The sequence below is a fragment of the Prionailurus bengalensis genome, chromosome E1, assembly GCF_016509475.1.
Source record: "Prionailurus bengalensis isolate Pbe53 chromosome E1, Fcat_Pben_1.1_paternal_pri, whole genome shotgun sequence".
Lineage (NCBI taxonomy): Eukaryota > Metazoa > Chordata > Mammalia > Carnivora > Felidae > Prionailurus > Prionailurus bengalensis.
Window position 1 is genome coordinate 36,809,846 of NC_057347.1, and position 22,396 is coordinate 36,832,241.

The 22,396-nt window shown below is 44.0% G+C and overlaps 1 protein-coding gene and 1 long non-coding RNA gene across 2 annotated transcripts in view; one reads left to right on the forward strand and one right to left on the reverse strand.

Annotated features, from left to right (window-relative positions):
• SKAP1 (src kinase associated phosphoprotein 1) overlaps positions 1-22,396 on the forward strand; it is a 279,257-nt gene that overhangs the window by 233,693 nt on the left and 23,168 nt on the right. Inside the window, exons 7-10 of the mRNA XM_043584176.1 lie at positions 320-444; positions 3,467-3,530; positions 5,704-5,895; positions 15,264-15,314. Of these exons, the coding sequence (XP_043440111.1) occupies positions 320-444; positions 3,467-3,530; positions 5,704-5,895; positions 15,264-15,314 (432 nt within the window). The remainder of the gene's footprint in view (positions 1-319; positions 445-3,466; positions 3,531-5,703; positions 5,896-15,263; positions 15,315-22,396) is intronic.
• On the reverse strand, positions 1,343-19,707 carry LOC122485425. The gene is made up of 3 exons (XR_006297858.1): positions 19,696-19,707; positions 13,062-13,068; positions 1,343-1,463 (listed from the first exon to the last, which is right to left on the reverse strand). It is a non-coding gene; the product is annotated as an uncharacterized LOC122485425 (long non-coding RNA).

The following is a 22,396-nucleotide window of genomic DNA, read 5'->3' on the forward strand; positions in this document are numbered from 1 at the left end:
TTACAGCCACACTCTCCCTGCTGTAATAATTCCTCCTTTCTGTGGTTATAGATCTCTTAACATTCTAATAAAGTCTCCATCTCCGTTGTCCTCTTTTGGCAAAATAACCTTTCATGTTGCATTTCCCCAGCTTGGCAGTGATCTCTGCCTCACTGTCATAGTAGCCCCTTCCTGAGCCTCCTTAATGACCTTTCCTTGACTATCGTGGCTCCTCGGGGACAGAACAGCTGTTGCTGTGCTTTTAGCTTACATACCAGAGAGGACGCCTTCCCTTGGTCGCATCTTCTCTAGGGACACAGGGGGTTTTCCTGTCTTGCAGGCAAGCAGCCCAAAGGGACCTTTCTCATTAAGGACTACAGTGTCCGGATGGCCCCGCACCTGCGAAAAGATTCCAAGAAAGAATCCTGCTTTGAACTGACCTCCCAGGACAGGCGCAGCTATGAGGTAGGATGAGCCGAGGAGACGGTTGGTCCTCACTGCTTTGTAGTTTCGCTCCACGTTTGTGTGCGAGCTGGGGGTGCTATGCTGGGTTCCATCCTTTCTTCATTACCTGCTCACTTCTTACCAGGACCTTCTTTCTTGACATGTCTTCACCTGTGCCATGTGGTGCCCTCCCTCCTGCTCTGTGTTGTCACTATCGTCCTAGATACCGCCTTTGGTTGGCTTCCACCTCCTCACCCCTCCCCTTCCTGGTCTCACTCCATAGGTGAGAGTCTTGTCTGTTGCAGCACACAACCCAGTTCCTCATTCATCATCTCTAACTTCACCGCTTTAATTCCCATTCTCTTTACTCGTTCCCTGATTATCTTCACTTCCTTCCATGACATCCAGAAAGAGAAAAATCTGACTGTAGAGTGAAAAATAAGTTATTTTCCCATATTCATCTCGCTATCCACAATAATCTTCCTGTGTGTAGACACACTGCGTATCTCTGGAAGAATTTCTAAGATGTTGGTGACAATGATTAGTGAGTAGTAACAGTGATAACTGGAGGGACTAGAGGACCTGCTCTGGGGTGGGAAAGGCTGATTCTTCATTGCGTTCATTTTTATATATTTGATATGATATAGTAGGTAATATAATAAGTAGTGGATTTAACTAAAGGAATAAAAAGCTCTGAATAAGGGAATGTCATGATTTTCACCAAAAATATATTTTTACATGTGTGTGTATGTGTACAAATATCGTTTCCTGGTTGTTAGTAATTTTTATCTTATCACGATTTTACTGAAACAATTTTTTTTAACCTTTATTTTTGAGACAGAGACAGACAGAGCATGAACAGGGGAGGGTCAGAGAGAGGGAGACACAGAATCTGAAGCAGGCTCCAGGCTCTGAGCCATCAGCCCAGAGCCTGACGCGGGGCTCAAACTCACGGACCGCGAGATCATGACCTGAGCTGAAGTCGGCCGCTTAACCAACTGAGCCACCCAGGCACCCCACTAAAACCATTCTTTAGCTAACTTATGGAAAACGAGAAAAGCTATGCTAAGGTTAATATTGAGGTTAATATCACTCACTTGAGTAAGCCTTTGACTCTTCAGATGGCTCTCAGTACCCATCGTTTTATGTTTCTACAGTATCTTAACTCTCGTTTTGATAAAACAACCTAGGTCTTCAATATGCAATTTCAAAATTTTATTTATTTATTTAATGTTTATTTATTTTTGAGAGACAGAGAGAGACAGAGCACGAGTGGGGGAGAGAGAGAGGGAGACACAGAATCCCAAGCAGGCTCCAGGCTCTGAGCTGTCAGCACAGAGCCCGACGCGGGGCTCAAACTCACAGACCGCGAGATCATGACCTGAGCCGAAGTCTGACGCTTAACTGACTGAGCCACGCAGGCGCCCCCCACCCCCGCAAATTTTTTATCTTAACACTAAACTTTGCTAGAGAATCCTTTATAGATATGTATGTAATAGATGAATATACTTGGTATGTTTCTAAGTTATTTTTATTATTCAGTATTGATGGTGCCTCCTCCAGATAAAAATTTATATGACAAGTCTAAATCAATTTCCTTAGATATTTTTTATGGAAATGAGTTTTTAAGAAATCAAGAATGACAATGTCTATTAATAAGTATTAAGCAGGAATCTAGGTTTCTTACACAGCACATAACTTTGTCTTACCCTAATGGCCAGATGATAAAAATGTTTTTCAGGAACAGTCACTTCAAGTTGATTCATTTAAAATAAAAAATTACTAAGGCTTGCTGCTTGACTGGCTGTTTTTGTGAATCAGAATGTAGAGTTTGTTTACTTCTTTTCTTTGGCCCATTGAACCCAAGTCATTACCATGGTCTGTGGATTCTTCCTCTACGATATCTTTTGGATCTTTGCCTTCTTACTTATTCCCACAGCCATCACAATGGCCATCCTCATCACCTCCCCCAGAGGACTAGTTAAATAGCCTTCTAGCTGGTCTTCTGTCTCCCATTCCTCCCTGTTCAAACCCCTCCTACCCACAACTATTGAAAGAATCTCCTGCTCCTTTTGCTAGAATTTACGGTGGTTTCCTATTGCCTGCATTTTAGGTTGAACTCCTAGTACTCAGAGCCCTCTCATCAACTCCTCCCTGACCCCGCAGCACTCCGGCATCACCTGTCACTGTCCTCCAGTCAAACTGATCTGCCTTCCTTCCCCCATACACAGTGGACTCATTCCTAATCCTCTGCACATGGTTCCCTCCAGCAAGCAGTTTCTGCCAACTCTTTTAAAATCCAACCAAAACAGGGACACCTGAGTGGCTCAGTCGGTTGAGCGTCTGACTTCTGCTCAGGTCATGATCTCCCAATTCACGAGCTTCAGCCCCACATCAGGCTCTGTGCTGACAGCTCAGAGCCTGGAGCCTGCTTCGGATTCTGTGTCTCCCTCTCTCTCTGCCCCTCCCCCATCCATTCTCTGCCTCTCTCGAAAATAAATAAACATTAAAAAAAAAACATTAAAATAAATAAATAAGTAAAATCCAACCAAAACAGTATTACTTCAACAAGCTTCTCTGGCTTACTCCAGGTGACAGTAAGTGCTCCTTTGCTCTCTCAGCATCTATCTGTTACCAGATGAACATTCTTTGTAGTGTTCCCATCTCAAGTGTGTATATTGTCTCCCTAACCGATGCATTGTTCTTTGCAGTCAGGAATTTTGTTTTGCTTTTCTTTTTTTCCTGTAAATGTTTCTCAAAGTAATGTCTGATGAATGCATGGATAATCGAATGAATGCACATGAACATGAATGTCCGGACTCAAATAGTAGTCCACATTGGGTATACAGAATTGCTGAAGGGAAATATCACTCTGAGTAAGATTTTGGTCTTTTTTCTAAATAGTTAAGCAGAGAATCTTGAGCTTTCAACTTGACTCCGCAACTTAACTCACAAGGCTCTCCTCTTTGAACCTCCCTATGGGATTCATGGAAATTTTATGAATTCATGAAGGGAATAAATTAATTCACTAATTTTTCTTTAGTTTACAGCTTCTAATCCAGCTGAGGCCAGAGACTGGGTGGATCAAATAAGTTTCTTGTTAAAGGGTAAGTATCATTACTACAGAAACAATACTTAAGTGGATTTGCAGTTGAAGTTATATTGCATAAATATAATCCACAGCCTTCAATCTGTACTTCTTATCTGCTTGTTCTCCCTTCTACCAGCCTTATGTTATAACAACAAATAGTACCACGTATGAATCAGAAAGTAATGAATCAACGTGGAGTTGATTCAAGTTGATTCAAGTATGAATCAACGTGGAGATGACCTCTGTAATATCCGTACCCACTAGACAAGGAGATTTTGAAAACCAGCTTAGCTCAATTAGGTGTCTTCTAACCCCTTATATTCTGGAAAGGAAAGTTGTGATATCAAACATAAAGTTGCCTAGACGCAATTTAGGTCCCAAATCTTCTCGTTTTAAACTTAGTAAGAAGTAGAAATCTACTCTTATCGAAGTGGCCTTCATGGCCATTGGACATTAGAAGCAAATCGTTCTTTCCCAAACCACAATAAAACGTTCCTTGCTTTGGGATGGGAAGTCCTCCTGCCTGAAGATGTTAAATGACCACTCTTAGAGTGCCCTCTGCTGGCCGACCTGCAGGCACAGCGGTGCCAGTGGCCCTGGAAGTCTAGTCCGGAGTGACCTGACAGGTAGAGTTAGCCGACTTGAGTCTGTCGTTTGGCATCAGATAACCCACGATACGCCATCATGGCAAGACCCTGCCGCTACAGAAAGGCAGAAACACCAACTTTATACATGGGCCAAGACCTAAGGAGGAGCACATCAACCCAAAAACACCGAGCCTTTTCGTCTCTGTTTTTTATTCTGCTGTGAGATTTTATTGTGGAGAAAAAGAAGGAAGCACCAGAGCTTTAATTACAAGAATTGCCTATTTTACTCGGTTTATGCCTTTGCTATCACAAAAACAAACTATTGCATCTACCAAGAGCGTCACGTATAATAGACTGGAACTAGACAAACATGAACATTGATGGCGAGACTACAGGGTACACTCTCATCTAGGTGCCTTGGATTTATGCGTGTAATATACCCCTAAGTGTGTAAGCCACAATAAAACTCAAAGCAGCTTTATTGAGCTGTACCCTGTGGTACTTTCAGAATCCCACATTGAAGAAATTATTCATTCCATTTTATTTTAAAACAAACAAAATAATAACATATGGTTTAAGCCACAAATGTGTCTTTGATCCCTTCCTCAAATGAGGTGGCCCCAGAATTCAGATGAAAATTGTTGCAAAATCTTTATTAAATGCCTAATCAAGCCAAACAGCTTTATAGTGTTTTGAAATGAACGTTAGATGTCTCTCCATCCTTTCCTTCCCCAGGGTACCCTGACGGCACTCGCCCATCCTGCAGAGGCCCCTCAGCAGGGTTTCAGAGAGCATTCTGTCCCAGACATCAGAGCACGAACCTTCCCAGTTCCCCATTAAAATAAAAAACCAATCTCCTTCTCCTGCCCTGTGTTCCCCAGTGCCGCAACGGCTCAACATCCTCTGTGCGATGACCCACTTTGAGGTCAGCCAGACTGTGCGGTTGCAAAAGGGCATGGTAACCAACACAGCTCAGCCATTCTATTTGGTCTCGCATTACTGTTACATTTTTCTGTATCTCACTTTCTCCTCTTCTTCCACTTTTTCCTGTTTTTCCTCTTCATAAACAAACTTGTCTGACGCTCCGATCTTGTGAGATCATGGAGGAGATGAGCTTCTGGCAGCCCAGCTACCCTGTGGAAGCTGCCATAGTCCCCACAGCTCCGTGCCCCCTGGACAAGCACAGGCCATCACTCACCCTTCCAGTTTTCTACTTGGCAAACAGTGTGCAGCACGCTGGCATTTCCTCTTCTGGCCTATTTTCTTCCCTTCGCCTCATGCGCTCAGTCGCACACTCCTACTTTTCAGAGCTGCTTCATCCTGATCAAGTTTTATTGCAAGGAAGGATTTATGTTGACGGTTTAAACCTGACACAGTGCTAGTCTGGCCTTTTCTGTAGATTTCCTGCCACCGAGGCCCACATTAGAAATAACAGCACTTAACCTGGTGTTTCATTTTCCTTTGACATATTTTATTCTCATCCCTCCTCCTCCTCCTCCTCCTTCTCCTCCTCCTCCTCCTCCCTCCCTCCCTCTTTCCTTCCCTGCCTTATTCTTTTCTTTTTCTTCCCATCTTGATTCATTATCATCTCTGCCCTGGCAGATCTGAGCTCCTTAACCATTCCATATGAAGAGGAGGAGGAAAAGGAGGAAGAAGAAGAGATGTATGACGATATTGATGGCCTTGACTCCCCAAATTCCAGTTCCCAGTGCAGACCCGTCATCTTGCCTGGGAGTGTGGGGCTAAAAGAGCCCACAAAGGAGGAGGAAGAAGATATTTATGAAGTCTTGCCAGGTGAGAAATTTTATCTTCTGATTACCTTCCATTAGTTTTAGAAATTCTTGACCTGGTGGAAGAATATAAGTTTGAACCCTCCCGAGGAGGCCAAATCTCTGAAGAAAAGAGTACAAGGAAACTTCAGTGGCGCCTCCATGATCCCCAGTCCAGAAGCTCTCCCTAGCCCTGGGAGCAGGATGAAGTGATCCGGGAGTGTCTTTCACCATTGCAATGTAAAGTAGCTTATCACACACGGCAGCGAGGTTAAAGAGTCAAGAATGCTCACGTTGGCCTCCATTGGCTTGCTCTGGATCTTGAGCTGGGTCATCAAAACTCTCTAGTCTCAACTTCTTGTCTGTGTAAATGTGAGAGTAAGGTAAAGTCATCTCAAAATGATGAAGGGGATATCAGAAGCCTGAAGGAACATAGATCAGTGCTGACAAACCTTCTGCGTAACCTGAGAAGACCCTGACGGAGCACAACACAGGAGGACCTAGTTCAGACATACCACAAGTCAGATCGCATCTCTTACACATAAACCTGTTTCCTCTGCCCACCAGTACAGCAAGCCCAGGTACAGATTTCTTTTCTTCCAAAGGCATGATAGCTGGCATCTCAAAAAACGTATAGTCATCACTGCTTCCGCCTAGCCACTTCTTGTGGGAACGGCAGCAGCTGTTGAACAGCGCAGAGCACAGTGGGGGTCAGACTGTGGAAAACCGAAGCCTGAGCCTTTTAATTGTGAGGTAGTTAGACCACAGGAACGCTGAATCTCCAAGTCCATTCAGAAAGATCGCTCCTGTGGAAATTTGCCAGGAGTTCAGTGCTCTGCTGAGAAATTCAAGTTAAGCCTAAATTTATAGCAAGTGAAACCTCGATCCCAGATGAACTTAGGAACTAAGGTGAATCTAACACTCGGGCCCCTGAAGACAGGGCTGGTTGCTAAAAAGCACGGTCAGTAAGCAACTGTCATTTCAAGGCTTCCTGAGAAGAGGGTCCAATCCTGTCAGCACTGCATTCGCCTTTTCCCTGGGGGGCGGGGGTTGGGGGTGGGGAGCCACGTCATTGCTTCCTGAGTCAAGGAGCAAGGCTGTGGCTGCGAGGCTCCTTCCTGCTGGGGACCTCACCCACCTCCCCACCCTCCGGGGAGGGCCTGCTTCTCCTCCTCACACTTCCAGCCTCTGCCAGCCCCGACTTCCCCTGCCTTTTTGTTGTGTTTTATTATGCAAATGATATCTTGGTTGAGGTCGAGCCATTTCTTGTGTCTGAAGTTAAAAAAAAAAAAAATGATAATTTCCTCAGCAAGTCATTGTCGTTAATGAAGTTTTACAAAAACAGATACAACCAAAGGAAAATAAAATTTCACAGGTGATAAATTTTTCCAATTTCCCTGGCAGAATTCGATAGGATTGTTAAATTAAGAGTGAAGGTGTCTGTTAGAAAGCAACGAGCAGTGATGGGTAATTTTATAGAGTGGAAAATTGAATCAAATTGCTACATTAAAACACAGCTCCTCTGAGAATCTTCCCTTTCACAGGCTGCTCCATTGCAACAGCAGGGTGCAGAAATGGATCTAATTCACAACACTCCCTAAAAGGAGATGTACTCCCCAAGTTGGCCAGAATCTTCTTAAGGAGCTCATAGCCTACCCACTCCCGTCCAGGCTGGGGGAAATAGCTGGGTGACACTCCGCTTTGGGTCACAGCTGTGGAAGAGTGCTCTGGGAAAACCTCACTGAACCACTCAGCCTTGTGGGAAGCAAACAAGGGCCTTTTCGTGTACTAGGTTTCGTTCTCAAAGAGGCCAGAGAGGAGGGGGCTGATGCTCAGAGCAAAGGAGAGGAAAGAGAAGGAGCCTCAGGAAACGAGATGAGTTTGAGACCATCACCTTACTCCAGACGATGGATCGATGGATCGATGAGTGTGTGATTGGCTTCTTAAAGACCATTCTTCCCCTGCCTCCTTAACTCCGACCTGTGGCCATCACGGCACTGCCGAGGGTCCCAGGGCATTCCTCCAAAATTCACGGCAGGTCAGATGTTGGGGCGGGCTCCAAGAGCATGGCAACTGGTCTGCTTTCTCCAGGAAAGCCATAGCCTCTGCTCACAACGACCGTCCCTTGAACATGAGGAAGCCACACTGCAGAGAGCCAGAGCAACTTACTTGCTTTTGTAAGTTTCCAAAGGACGGTGCTGTACCCAGCCAACAGGTTCTCTCCTGAAAGCCTCTATCCATCACAGTCTTTAGAGACAGCACTGGAGGTGGGCTGTATTGGCATTGAATGATGATATGAATATTTGAGCCTCAAGTCTCCATCACCCAGCCTCCCATCCACACACTCAGCTTGTCACCTCTGAAGTTTCTGTTCGTTATACAAGTGCCACACTACCAGCCCTGGAGGAAGTGAAAGGGAAAATGAGGGGGCCTGACGTTATCTACCCACTGCTCCATCTCATAAGGTCTACCAAGCAGCGGCAGGTGAGAGACAGCAAGATACTGCAGGAAAAAGTGCTGGCTCTAAGTCAGAATGCACCTGCTCAGCCACCTGCTAGCTATGAGACCTTGAGCAAGTTATTAGCCCTCTCTGTGTGTGATTTTCCCACCTGTACAATGGGTATAACAATAGTACCTATCATAGAGAAAGGCTGTGAGAAGCCTGGAACTGTAGTGTATAAAGCACTTAGAACCGAGCCCTGGCATACTGTGAGTACTCAGTAAAGGCTGGCTACTAGTAATTTGGTGGCGTGTAAATAAGAAGTGTTACCTCCTTGAAAAATTGAGGAATGGCTAGTTCCCCACCCCCGCCAACCAAACCTGAGACAGTCCAGTTGGACATTTTCAGCTATACGTACGAAGCAGGTGAAATTGAAAATCCTGAGCAGATGGCGTGTGGACTGCACCTTCTGCTCAGGCCCGTTTTTACTGCAAGGACAGGTGCTGGGTGGAGGGACGGCCAGCGGGAACGTGGGGCTGTGCTAACACTGCATACCCATCTGAAGTCAAATGACTTGGGCTCCTAACATTCATCTCATTATAACAGGTAAATGTGCTTTGCGGAAGATACTTAGCATTGGTGGTTCTGCCCCTCCTTCCCCTTTGGGCTGGGGCCTACAGAAGCCTCCTTGTCTCTATGGGGAGACCATGGAAGTGAGGTCTCCCTCCCAGAATATAATTTCAGTGAGCTTCCTAGTAGAGAGAAAAGTGCTTATCACACATACCAAGTCAATACAAAAATGTTTTTTCCTAATCAGAATAATGTATGGGTCATCAAATTAAATGTGCGACATCACATTGATCATGGGATAATTAGCATTTGCTACGTGGCTGGCACCGTCCTTCCCATGAGGGAAAACCAGAGCACTCGAGGTTTTCGGCCAAGACCACAAAAATGTTAGTCCTGGGTAATATGGTTTCAAGGTTGGTATCCAGTGGGATTTCTGAACATCCGTGTTGAGCATATGGGGGCCCTTGATTTTTAAGATCTCATTTGCAGTAGATTAAACTGTAGGGACCCGCCACAAAGAAATGCTTTTAAAGCGATGTGTGGGAGACAGGAGGCTTTTCTGAGCCGTCTCTCACCCCTCCCTGCAATTATTTTACAGGCTAGCACAGGCCCAGTTTTGTGATTCAATATTCCATAAAAGGACAACTTTTATCAGGTTTCACTTTGTCTGGGGCCTCAAAGCTGGGATCCAGCAAGACGCCAGAGACCACTGTACAGCTTTAACTGGGGCCTTACAGCAGCTGCAGTGACAACAGCATCTGACTCTGTTCTCCAGAGAGCTTTCAGGAGAGCAAACGGGAAGAGAGACACAGAGTTCTCCCTAGGAATTTCTGTGTGCATTCCAATGCTGCCCACACTGCCCGGGAGGGTTATTACAGAACCAGAAACCAGATTGCTTTATAATAAAGCATATAACTGGTGTTTTTTTTTTTAATTTAAGTCAAATGAAAACAAGCATTCTGTGAAATTCTTTTTCCCCCTGTACTGTTGTCCAGACCCACAGGAAGAGGGAATAGTGATAGTGGGTCTAAGGAAAGAAAAGAGAAAAGAAGGGAAAGGAAAGGAGAGGAGAGGAGAGGAGAGGAGAGGAGAGGAGAGGAGAGGAGAGGAGAGGAGAGGAAAGGAAAAGAAAAACAGACACCAAAAACACAAAGTTTAGGGGTGTCTGGGTGGCTCAGTTGGTTGAGCATCTGGCTCTTGATTTTGGCTCAAGTCATGATCTCATAGTTTGTGGGATTGAGCCCTGCATCGGGCTCTGCACTGAAAGTGCAGAGCCTGCTTGGAATTCTCTCTCGCTCTCTATTTCTCTCTCTCTCTCTCTCTCTCTCTCTCTCTCTCTGTCTGTCTCCCTCTCTCTCCCCCTCCCTCTCTGTCTCTGCCTCTCCCCTGCTTACACACTCTCTTTCTCAAAATAAATTAATAAACATTAAAAAAAAGAAAACCAGGGTACCTGGGTGGCTCAGTATGTTAAGCATCCAACTTCAGCTCAGGTCATGATCTCACGGTTCATGAGTTCAAGCCCCACATTGGGCCCTGTGCTGACAGCTCAGAGCCTGGAGCCTGCTTCAGATTCTGTGACTCCCTCTCTCTCTGTCCCTCCCCCACCCCCGTCAAAAAAATAAATAAATAAAAATTAAAGCAATTGTTTTAATAAATAAATAAACCACAAAGTTTATGAAGAAGGGATTTTTCAATTTCAAAGAAAAGCAACACTCCATCAAAGCATCAATGCCATCATCAGGCCTAAGCTTCCTGGCCAGGTTCTCTCTCACTCCTATGCACACTGGGCCCTAGCCACAAGGGCTCTTTGACCAGCACCAAAACCAGAACATGACCATGATCATGACCATGACCAGCACCAGAATCATGCTGACTTTTTGGTTTGGTTTTGTTTTTCACCTGGAATATCCTCCCTGAGTTCACCCTATGAAGCCCCCCTACGCATTCTGCTTAAAACATGTCTCCTTAGCGACACCCCCTCCCCCCAGATACTCAACAGGAATTGAGCTCCGTCTTAGCCTTTACCACGGTGATTTATATTCAGGTCTTTCTCCTCCAATTAGTAGGTGCTCAATTATTATTGGTGGAATTAAATTCAGCGCATTCCACGTGCTGCTGTTAGCGCAAATTGGATTTAATATCTTGTACATCAAGACCCATACCACAGAGATAGGATGCAAATATTTTCAAGTAACAGTTTAGATTACCAACTATACAACAGAGGATTAAGTGTGTTATTAGCATCTTGCTCATTTTTTCCGCATTGTCTGAAGAGGTGCTGTAACACCCACAGATTTATAGCATATCTGTGCATGCCGTGGAGTGGTTTCTATTTCCACTTTCCTGCACGTTCTCTTTATACCCTGAGTCTATCTGCATTTCTCTTGCGTCTGTCACCAGAGCACCTTGACATCTGGTTGCACATTGATACACTTGGCATTTTTTAAGCTTCTGTCACCTTGCTTTGTTTGGGGGAAGTGGTTTCCCTCTTTCTGATCTAGTCATTTTTTCAATGTTATTCTCAGTTAAGCCGGTGTCACAGCAGCGCTTCAGAAAGGAGCCAGGTGTCATGGGAAGCCAGCCCCTCTCTGCATCTCCACGGTGGAGTCAGTGTCCTGTTCTTTTCAGCCTCTCATTAGTGTCCCTGACACTGTGCCAAGACTGTTGATTGAAATCAACTCTCTGGATACTGATGCTCATTTGTGATGCCCCATGGTTCTCTTACATGTTCACACAACTAACAGAATCTTCCTCAACTGTTTTCCCAGTTGAAATGAGATATTTGGGAATCAAGTAGAGCATTTAACATAATAAGTGGACAGTAATCTTCAGAGGTTAATTGTTTAAAACCTATGTAAGGTTGGGGTCCCATATGCCCTGTTAGGAGCAAGGACCATTATAATCTATTACTGTTTAAAGTTGAGCTAGCACATAAATTTTAATTCTCTCTTAAATGAAGATGTATTCCAGTAGATGTAATACTAAAATGCCTACTCATATTCTCATAAAGAAGTTCAACAAGCTCTTTAGCCTACAGAAAATTTTTTTTCAAAATAATCTCTTTAAAATGAAAGGTTCATCTTACAGATGGAAAAAAAAAATGAGAAATCTAGCTGTTTAACCCACCCTCTTTTGTGAGCAAAGAGACATTTCTTTCTGTTGCCATGAAATCAGTTTTCTCAGCGTTGGCATTTGAAGGATGCCAGTTTGATTTGGTTGAAGGACCAGAGGTAAAGTGTATGCCTCTCTGTTTGTATTGTGCTATCCCCGGCCCCCACCCCCCTGCAGCTGGGAAGGTGCTGAGAGGTACTGCCTTTCACAACCAGCTATAGAGAGAGCATTTGCCTCCACTATGTCGATGATACCTCCATACTCACACTTTCAAAGGCACAGCACCCAGCCTCTCACATCAGTAGCTAGCCTTCTTGACTTGAGCCCACTCTCAGCCACCCGGGAAGGTCAACGTTAGATAGAACAGATGTGGGGATTAGAGCTTCCCCATTCCCATCCATCACTGAAGAGCTTAGTAATGGTGGCGAATGATATACAAGATCTATGGCCAGCGTTCTGCTTTCTTTCTAGGTGACTCCACAGGCGCAATGGAAATCAGAGTATCTGGTCTGGAATTGAACTGCGTAGAACAGATTTTTATTTTTACCATTTTTGTATCATGACTAGATTAAGTGCTTTTGCCTGAAAGGATAAAGGAATCAAGTTTAGTTTTCATTTTTATCATTGCAAATACATTTACATTCTCCTATTTTACAAATGCAAAGAGCAGGCAAGCCACTTTCAATAATTTATTTTAAAATCAATGCTAATGAGGTTATGTCTCGTCAGTGGCCGAGTTTTACAATAAAGTCTGATTTATTTAGAAAAGATCTTTGGTGTAGCTTCCCATCTAATAGTGGTGGGAAGGAGGTGGAGTCACAGGCACGGTGACCCTCCAACTTCGGATCCAATTTGTAATTCACAGCGGAGATCTGACCCAATTTACATTGATTAGAATTGGGAGGAAGAGACATCTGTGCACAGACAGCAGAGGTAGAATAAACCCTCCCTGCAAAAGTGCCTAAGCACAGCAAATTATTGGTCTTTGTGATTGAGTTGTTTGGTTATCAGCAGAAGAGATGCTCCCTGCCCAAATCATTGGGTATCTCAAGAACGGACGCCGCACCAACTCTTCTTCTAGCGTTTTCAATCCTGTGAAATTGGTCCCATGTCAAAAAGGAAAAGCATCACAGCAGAGGAAGGAAGGAAGTGGGCAAGTGATAGGAAGACAATGTGCAAAGAATGATGTTTAACGTGATTTATTTCAGCACGGTCTATTTCCGATATTTGATTTCACTCCTCCATTATCTCACATCTTTATCCCTCCTGGGGAGATGGGGGAGGGACGGGGAGCACTACAGGTGGGAAGTAGGAAATTCTCTGCTGTGAAGCCATATGTGAAGGTAAGAAGAGCTGAGTTCTTTCCCCACGGATCTTTCCCCACGGAATCTTTTAAGGCAAATATAGGTTATGTGTATGGTATTTTTTTTAATTTTTTTAATGTTTTTATTTATTTTTGAGACAGAGAGAGACAGAGCATGAGCAGGGGAGGAGCAGAGAGAGAGGGAGACACAGAATCCGAAGCAGGCTCCAGGCTCTGAGCTGTGAGCACAGAGCCCGACGCGGGGCTCGAACTCACAGACTGTGAGATCATGACCTGAGCCGAAGTCGGACGCTCAACCGACTGAGCCACGCAGGCGACCCTGGTATTTTTTTTAATCTTGGTGACATATGACTCATTTCTCCAGAATACCAATCCCTTAATTTTTATTTTTCCATGGAAACCGTATCATCCATCTTGTATGCGAAACCAGTTACTTCTTTAATGTTCTATAGTGCTCTCATATACGTTTGTGCTGTTTCTTCTTACTCATGAGCTTAGAATTTACTTCCCCCACTCTGACATACCAGAATTCAAATTGCTCTGTAAAACTTATATTTAAAACAAAAGGAACTGTCCCCAAGCCATCTCCTCAAAAGTTTCATTTAGTGGCATAACTGTGGGGAAACCAGTCAGATAAGTGCCCCAACTCCCAGGGAGAGAAAGTATATGTGGACAAAAAAACCAAAGTCTTCAGCCCTCAAAATGTTGCTTATTATGCCCCATTCGTTGTGTGTGTGTGTCCATGTGTGTATGTGGGGGGGGGGGGGGGGGAGAGTGTGTGTGTGTGTGTGTGAGGGAGTTGAGGTGATGAAAAGGAGAGGAGCAACTGTAATTCTGCTCATTTTACTCCACGTATAAAATGGCTTAATATGATTCTGATGCTCATGCCTTCTTTCTAAAGGCCCAATTCCCATGTTATCAGGTAGTATGAGATGAAACAGGTTAATGAGGGCAAGAAACAAGCCAATCATGTGGTGACGTTGACCATATAAACACTTGATCAGAGTTAGACAATAGCACTGACTTAGAACCCATTGTGTACCTGCAACAATTAATTAAAAGACCATTCCAACTGCCCTCAGGAGCTTACACTCTAATGAACAAGGCAGGCTAAATAACAACAGTAAAAAGATAACTACAAGCCCCAAGTACTAGGAACATAAAATTACTTACATGACCAGGTTCTGCTACAGCTGAACAAAACTTGATACATTAAGGACTAATTAATCATGGAGGGTTTAAACACATGCTTAGCTACACACACACACACACACACACACACACACACTGTAAGTCTGGATGCTTACACTTACAAAGAGACAAGACATTTAGAAGAGAATTCTAGAAGGAGAGGAGAAAGAGCTTGAGGGAAAGGATTAAGATTTCAATGACAGAGATATTTAGTGCCTGAATAATCCAGTGGATTGGAAGCGCCACAGGACGCGGACCCCGCCAGTCTTACCCACTGCAGCAATCTCCAGTTCCTACCGTAGCACTTTGCATATAGTGAGCACTTAAAAAATGTTTATGAATAAATAAATGAGGAGGGAAGGAGAAGGGCCAATTTTAAGGTGGGAGATAACTATTAAAAAAAAAAGAGGGGCACCTGGGTGGCTCAGTCAATCAGGCATCCGACTTCGGCTCAGGTCATGATCTCACAGTCTGTGAGTTCGAGCCCCGCATCGGGCTCCGTGCTGACAGCTCAGAGCCTGGAGCCTGCTTCGGATTCTGTGTCTCCCTCTCTCTCTGCCCTTCCCCGATTTGTGTTCTGTCTCTCTCTGTCTCTCAAAAATAAATAAAAATGTGAAAAAAAAAACCAATTTAAAAAAAAGACCAGTTAGTGCCTTGAAAAGAGCACGGTGAGCTCTGAAAAAGAAGACCCCCATTGGCATAAATAGTATAAGACTTGACCACTAATTGCTAATGCTGCTGGTGTTTATCCCCTCAGATGAAGAGCACGATCTGGAAGAGGATGAGAATGGGACTCCACATAAAGGAGGTATGAGAGCTTCGCAGATATATAGGCACTGGGTAGGATGCTCGGGCTTCACTAATTAAGAGGGTGCTGGTGTGTCGGCCTCAGAAGCCCCAAATAAGATGACTGGATAGGGAAATATCTCAACCTTAAAAGCAGCCACCCATTCACCTTAATTAATGTTCCCAGAACAGCTAAGATTTATCCGACAGAGGGTAGGAAACCAAAGCAGATATTTATTTTTTCCTATCAGTATTTCCTAAATCAGTACAGTGAAAATAGAATTGCCTCATCTCTAAGAGATCAGAGGATTGAGAATGGAAAGAATGGAAATGTCTCCTCTCTGAGAGGCCCGGAGATTGCGAGTTCAGAGGGGAATGGAAATGTGTCAGATCTGGAAAGTGAACATGGGGTGAAGGATAGAATTGCTTGGTGATGCTGACTTCTGATGGCCTGCTTTGATTCCAGGCACATTTGGAAATGAATATGTAACAGGTTTGTTGAATACAAAATCACATCTTATTCATCCCAGACTGTTAACCATGCTTTAGGCTGTTAGTGAGCCCATCTTTTCTTAAGGTCAGATGCCCCTCTAAAGCCTCCTTAAGTGGACCAAGGACCTATTCCGCCCTTGTCAGTAAAGGAATGTGAATCACAAAGGCCATCTCAAGGACATTCATCCCATCAGCAGAGCCTAAATTGTGGCTGATTTGGATACTAGCTGATTTTTTTCTTCTTAGAGATTCTATGAAAGTCTTAAGCCTAGGAGTTCTTTCCATCTTTCCCTCCCTGGTCCCTCTCCATTTCCCTGGCCCTTCCTTTTCCCATTCTCCTCTCTCTTCCTTTCTTGTGCCTTTTGTTCTCTTCATTACCCACTCAGCAAGGCCCCTTTCTCCTAAGGTTCATGTTCTATGGGAAGTGAATACGTAACAGGCTTAGTGAAGGACCTAACTTCATTTAAGTGCCCAACTTCTCCCAGGGAGAGAAAAGACAGTGAAGAGACGGCATCAGAAGTCATGTGCCAAAGCAGGAGAGAAAGAAAGAACTGGGGCAAGGGTGGTACGGGATTAGTGTGGCTCTCAGTAAGCGCTTCATAATAATTAACACGTATAGTGAAGTCCATTCTGAAACCTATTTTCTACTGTTTCCTACTTGCTGTGCAGAATTCCAAAGGATAATCTGTTTTCTGACCAATCTACGTTCCATGCCTTTTCTCAATCAATTCCCATCATCAGTGCAGGAAAAACAGCTAATGTGGACAGGCCAGGGTAGAAAACTGTAAGCTTCCTGTGCCCAACTTTATATTAAACTCCATTCAGGAAGCAGCAGTCTCTGGCAAAAGTCTAAAATTCAGTTTCAGGGGGCACCTGGATGGCTCAGTAGGTTGCGTGTCCAACTCTTGATTTCAGCTCAGGTCATGATCTCACGGTTCCTGAGATTGAGCCCTGCATCAGGCTCTGTGCTGATAGCATGGAGCCTACTTGGGATTCTCTCTCTCTCCCTCTCTCTTTGCCCTCCCCTGCTCACACACTCTATCTCTCTCTCTCTCTTTCAAAAATAAATAAACATTTGAAATTCAATTTCAGACTCCTCCCTCATCCCATTTCCTCTTTCCACCTTTCTTTCTGAGGCTCTGTCTTGGGTGGGGGGATGGTGAGAGAAGGTTTATTTCTTAGCTGTTCCAATGTCTCTAATTCAAGTAGGTTTAAAAAAGAAAAAAAAAAAAAAACCTTTTGTTCCTCATGCTTCCTGCCTCCAAAATAGGTGTTGTTAAAGTGTAGTGAGCTCTAAATATGCTTCCATGGTTTATGTTTATACTTCCCACCAGTTATAATGATTGGTGACTTAGTGATTAAAAAACAGAGGAGGACTTTTTGCTCTCTCTGCAGAATCTGAGGCAGGAATTTTTATTATTTGTGTTTACTTATTTATTTATTGAATTTATACAGTGCCTTTTCTCCAAAGGAGCTATAGAAATGGCGACAAATACGGAGCATCCAAATGGCATCTCTTAGCTTTATAACAATAAAACGTAGAGGTCCAAGGGAAGGGTGGGCAGCCCCCTGAAGGCATATTCTAGGGAATATGAAGGGAATTCTAGGACAGTGTGCACTCTTATGTAATAGACAAGCTACACAGGTTTGCTTCACTTAGTTTTTCTCAGGTGTCACATGTCTTTGGGAGGTGGGGGGGAGTGGGATGACTTTTCTCCTAAAAGATACCATGACTAGCAGGATGACCTTTAAGATCCACATACTTTTCTCCAGAACTCTTCCAGAGATCCTATTCCCAGAAACGCTGTGCTTTCCCATAATGGAATTGCTAACATTTTTAAAGCCCAACTAGATCTTATCAGAAGAGGAGGAAAAAAGGAATTCAGTTTATCCTCATTGGGTGTTAATGACCCTGTAAGATGTAATTTCTTTTATTTTATTCTGTTACCTAGAAAATCTATCACAGCCTTGTCGTATTGATTGTTCAATCTATAAAGAGCTCAGTTTACAGCATGACTGTTAGTAACAGGGTTATTTTAATGAGTGACTCTTCAGCACCTCAGATTCTCACTAAATTGCAACCCATCAGCCTAACAGTCTAACACTAAGTGTCTTCCGTGATGAGAGTTTATCTCCCTTCCCTATCATGAGAAGGCAGTGTGCAGGTAACCAAAAATAAAACTCATCCTGTGCTGTTTATATGAAAACTACCGGCCATTGGCTTGGGTATGCCATGCCAAATAAAAAGCCAAGCTGGAGGCACAGCTCATTCTTAAGTACATCAAATATCTAACCAAGAAAGATCTCGAAACAGTTGTTTTCACTCTAAAATCATGGGCAAAGTCAGCCAAAAAAAGGAGCCCCTATGTAGTAATTTCCGCAGGGCAGAAAAGCGGTCACTCATGAGCTTCCATTTCCGAGGCACTTTTTCCATTTTAGCATCTACTAATGGAGTGATCGCATGAAAGAAACTGAGGGAAGCCACAGAGGTATTTGCAGCTCTTACTTTTTGAAGCTTGTTTCCCAAGGCCAAATGTGAGTTGATCATCAGCCAGCTACAGTTTTGGCCCAATAAAAGGAGCGTAGGAGATGAAACTCAGGATCTGTGGATGTTCTCCACTTCAAGATCCTACTTACAACATTAAGGACCAGAGTGACTTCAAAACTCAAGGTTAAATGGCCATGAAAACAAGCAAATGGCAATGTTCAGTTGCTCTTCCTGTTCTGGGATCATCGTCAGTGGAACTTGGCAGATTTTTTTTATACCTTTCCTTCTGAAATGGTTAATACGGTGTCAGACTGAGTCTGCTTTGGTGGGCTGAATGAACATGGTGGGCTTATCCGGCCTGGCTTAGAGAATATTCAAGTCTCTTCCAGTGGGTCACTGCCTTAGCCTTCTACGCCCATTCTCACCTACCCACGGTCTAGCAAGGACGGGCTCTATCCATCTTCTCATTCTGTCTCTTGTTTCCATAATTTGCTGAGTTTTTGCACCCACTGCCAGGCCTCAGTAGCACAGTCCTTTGGCTCATCAAGCGAATGTAAACAACATGCTGACCTGCCTTTAGCCTCTTTTCCTTGTTCACAGCTTGAATTCTGTAGCTACCCAGTGTCTCCCAAACAAAAGCCCAAGGTGACATTTGAACTCTGGAAGGAACACAGTCAAGTTCTGCCCTTCCTAAGGAGGAAGAGAGGCAGAAAGGTATCCTGGTCCTTTTACCTTAGAACTCTCCACGTCATAGAGGTTTATTTTCAAATTCTGAGTCTGTCAACAGTAGTACCAACCTGGCTTCAGTTACAGGAGAAATGACTATTACTGGTTATGAAGAACTTGGTGTGGAATGACAAATGCTTTGCAACAAACACCTAGAGAAGAGAGAAAAACACAATATGTTTGTAAACTTAGACCGTCACTATTCTTCCTATGACATTTTGTTTGCTGGGAGCTTAGCTTCTCTTAGGTGGGGTAAAGAAAATAAGATGCTGCCCCCCCCCCTTTTTTCCTCTAGAAAAAGTCCTTCTCAGCTCTGCTAGCAATTTAAATGCAGTGATCGTACCCATTAGCTTCTCTATCATTGTAATTGTTGTTAATTGTTATAACTGTTTTAGTTATTAGTGGTGTCATTATTGCTCTAGGTCCTCTGTCTGTTTTATGCTGAATATATTAGTGCTTTGCTTTTGAATTACCAGGCTTTATTTAGTGCAGAGTTACGTTTTTTTGGAGAGACGTTGAGAAATGCTGGCATTAAGCTTTATTCTTTTGTTTTTCATTCCAAATGGACAGACTGGAAAAAAAAAAATAATTAGATGGAATAATGTCCCCAAAATGAGCATGAGGATGCTTTGAATTAATTAAATGGTCAGAATGCTGCACCATTTCTGATCTCAGACTGCTGCTAGAGTAATGTAACCCTCAAGGAGCCTCGGTCCAGCCCACAGAGGAAATCCTCCCTCTCAGGCTCCCAATTCTTCACTGATCTCAAGACATCAAAGCCTCCTCATGCATTCCCTCGTTTATAGAATGACCTGGTCAAGTTTAGGGAGAAGCTGGACTGGCCCTGCAAACTTCCAGGCCTCCCAGGCCTTCCTGAGGCAAAGCAGCAGGGATGAAGCCCTCCTCCGCCTTACCTCTACCCACTCTTGGTCAGGTTTTTATAACACAACCAAAGCTTCTGGGAAGCCTTCCATGAGGTTAGCTTCCCTATTATACACAGCACCCTCAGCTTCGCCTTGGAGGCCTATCACAATCATAAATAAGTAAATATCTGTGCGACTCTTTGTGTCCCCGTGCCTCCCCACCTGGACGGCAGCCTAAGAGCAGGGACCCTGTGTGTGGCCAGTGCGGAATTCCCAGCATCGAGCACCGTCCCCGGCACTTTGTAAGTGCACTGTATGTGTCTGTCGAATGCCAAGGAAGGAATGTAGTGAGGTCGTGTGCACACATTCACATAAAGGTGAGTCACACATACGTCAAACGGGATGTCTGCACACACACGGCCCAGTCTCGTCCAGCTAAGGCGTTCCTCCTCACTGATTTCCCAGTACCAGAATGCCTCTGTTTGGGGAGCAACTCCCCATATCTAGCTCTTCATTCTGCTTATTTTTCAAAGCTGTGCTTTTATGGTGCTAGTTCTGCCGATTCTGATTCTTGGGCTGGGTAAATTATCTGCTGGATCCCTGAGCTCTGTCTTCTTTTAGCCTTTGGCTTCTGAAGAACCAGGGGCATTTTCTATATTTGTTCTTGGAAGGCTTGTGTTTTCCTCCTAGCTTCTTGCTTTCCATGTGCTTTTAGAATAGATCTTTTTTCCAGGTATTCTTCCCTGGTGTCTTATGTGTCCAATATCGATGTTTACACATATACCCAAAAAGTACTCATAATGTTAAGAGTTATCCCATATCCAGGCACGTGGGGAACAGTACCCCACAGTGACCATCTGCTAGGCCAGAAAAAACCAAGACAACTTTGTTAGCCTTCTTACCATTCAGAAATGTCAAGCTGTGTTTTAAAAATCTATTTTTATAGGGGCAGCTGGGTGGCTCAGTCGGTTAAGCATCCAACTTTGGCTCAGGTCATGAACTCATGGTTTGTGGGTTCTAGCCCCAAGTAGGGCTCTGTGCTGACAGCTCAGAGCCTGGAGCCTGCTTCCGATTCTGTGTCTCCTTCTCTCTGCCCCTCCCTCACTCACACTCTGGCTCTCTCTGTCTCTCAAAAATGAATAAAGTTTAAAAAAAATTGGGGTCGGGGACAGTGCCTGGGTGGCTCAGTCGGTTTAATCGTCTGACTTCAGCTCAGGTCATGATCTCGCAGTCTATGAGTTCAAGCCCCGCATTGGGCTCTGTGCTGACAGCTCAGAGCCTGGAACCTGCTTCAGATTCTGTGTCTCCCTCTCTGTTCCTCCCCTGCTTGCACTCTGTCTCTCTCTCTCTCTCTCTCTCTCAAAAATAAAGATTAAAAAAAAATTTTTAATAAGAATAAAAATCTATTCTTATAAAATCATTTTCTCTGTAATATATAAATGCATGAAGAATATTGATGTCAATATACTTTTCATTTATAATTCTGTCCAAATCTTCAGGTGATTAATCAACTCCATTATGACTAAAAAATACATTAATATATCCTCTGAGAAAACTATTTTCATTCTTCAGGAACTGATATTTCTCTATTATTCCATGCCCTGGTATCCCCCAAAACACATGCCTTGTCTTTCCAATAGTTAGCATTTTTCTCGCAGTGTATTTTTCTTCCAAACACGTTCTTAACTCTGGTTTCCAGTGTAGCTGTGCCCTCTGTCGTCTACTGCATATATAAACAATCATCTTTGTAAAGGGAAACATGCCTGATTTCTATATGGTCAACATTTTTACTTCTGTTTGCAACATCCGAGCCTTAATTACATAGCTCTGTCCCTCCTCGAGTTTTGCGCACTTTAAGGTTCCTACTAAAGTTCTTAGACATACAGGGATTTGGTTCTCCTGTGCCTTTGTCGTTTGAACTGCTGGTAAGTGAGGAATGAGCGTTTTAAGAAGCAAACATAGCCAGGGCCTCCGCCCACCCGCACCGCCCACCTGCTTTCCTCCACCTGTCCTCATCCTCAGGGACCAGCATTATCCTTCCTCCCGGGGGGGTCAAAACAAATGAAGGGAAAGGTAGAAACTGGTGCTAATAGGGTGCCCAAAAGTCACTTGGGTTTTCATCAGAAGCCAGGACTCCTGACTGCCATCAATAAGAATCTCATTTTTGGTGGGTGTCTTGCTGACAGCGCTCACGCATAGCATCCTAAGGAACGGTAGCGCGGCCACATCATCCCTGGTCTGGTGGGCATTAGCTCTCCTGCCATTCAAATCCCCAGATCCTCTCCCACTTTGTGCTCTAGTGTTTAACCTTTCCGGGTAGAAGAAGATCAATACAGATTCTTCATTGCTAAGAATCAATGGCTGTCCTGTGGCATCACTGCCATCTAGTCTTGCTGAGAAGCCCAGTAAATCTCCCCAGCTGCCTCAAACGCTTGGTGTGTCGTCTTCAGTTACTTTCATTTTTAATGCAGATCACTTTGGTTTCTGTCCCCCTGGGGGTTTGCAGATAAATCTTGGCAGACATGTTCAGGGTCT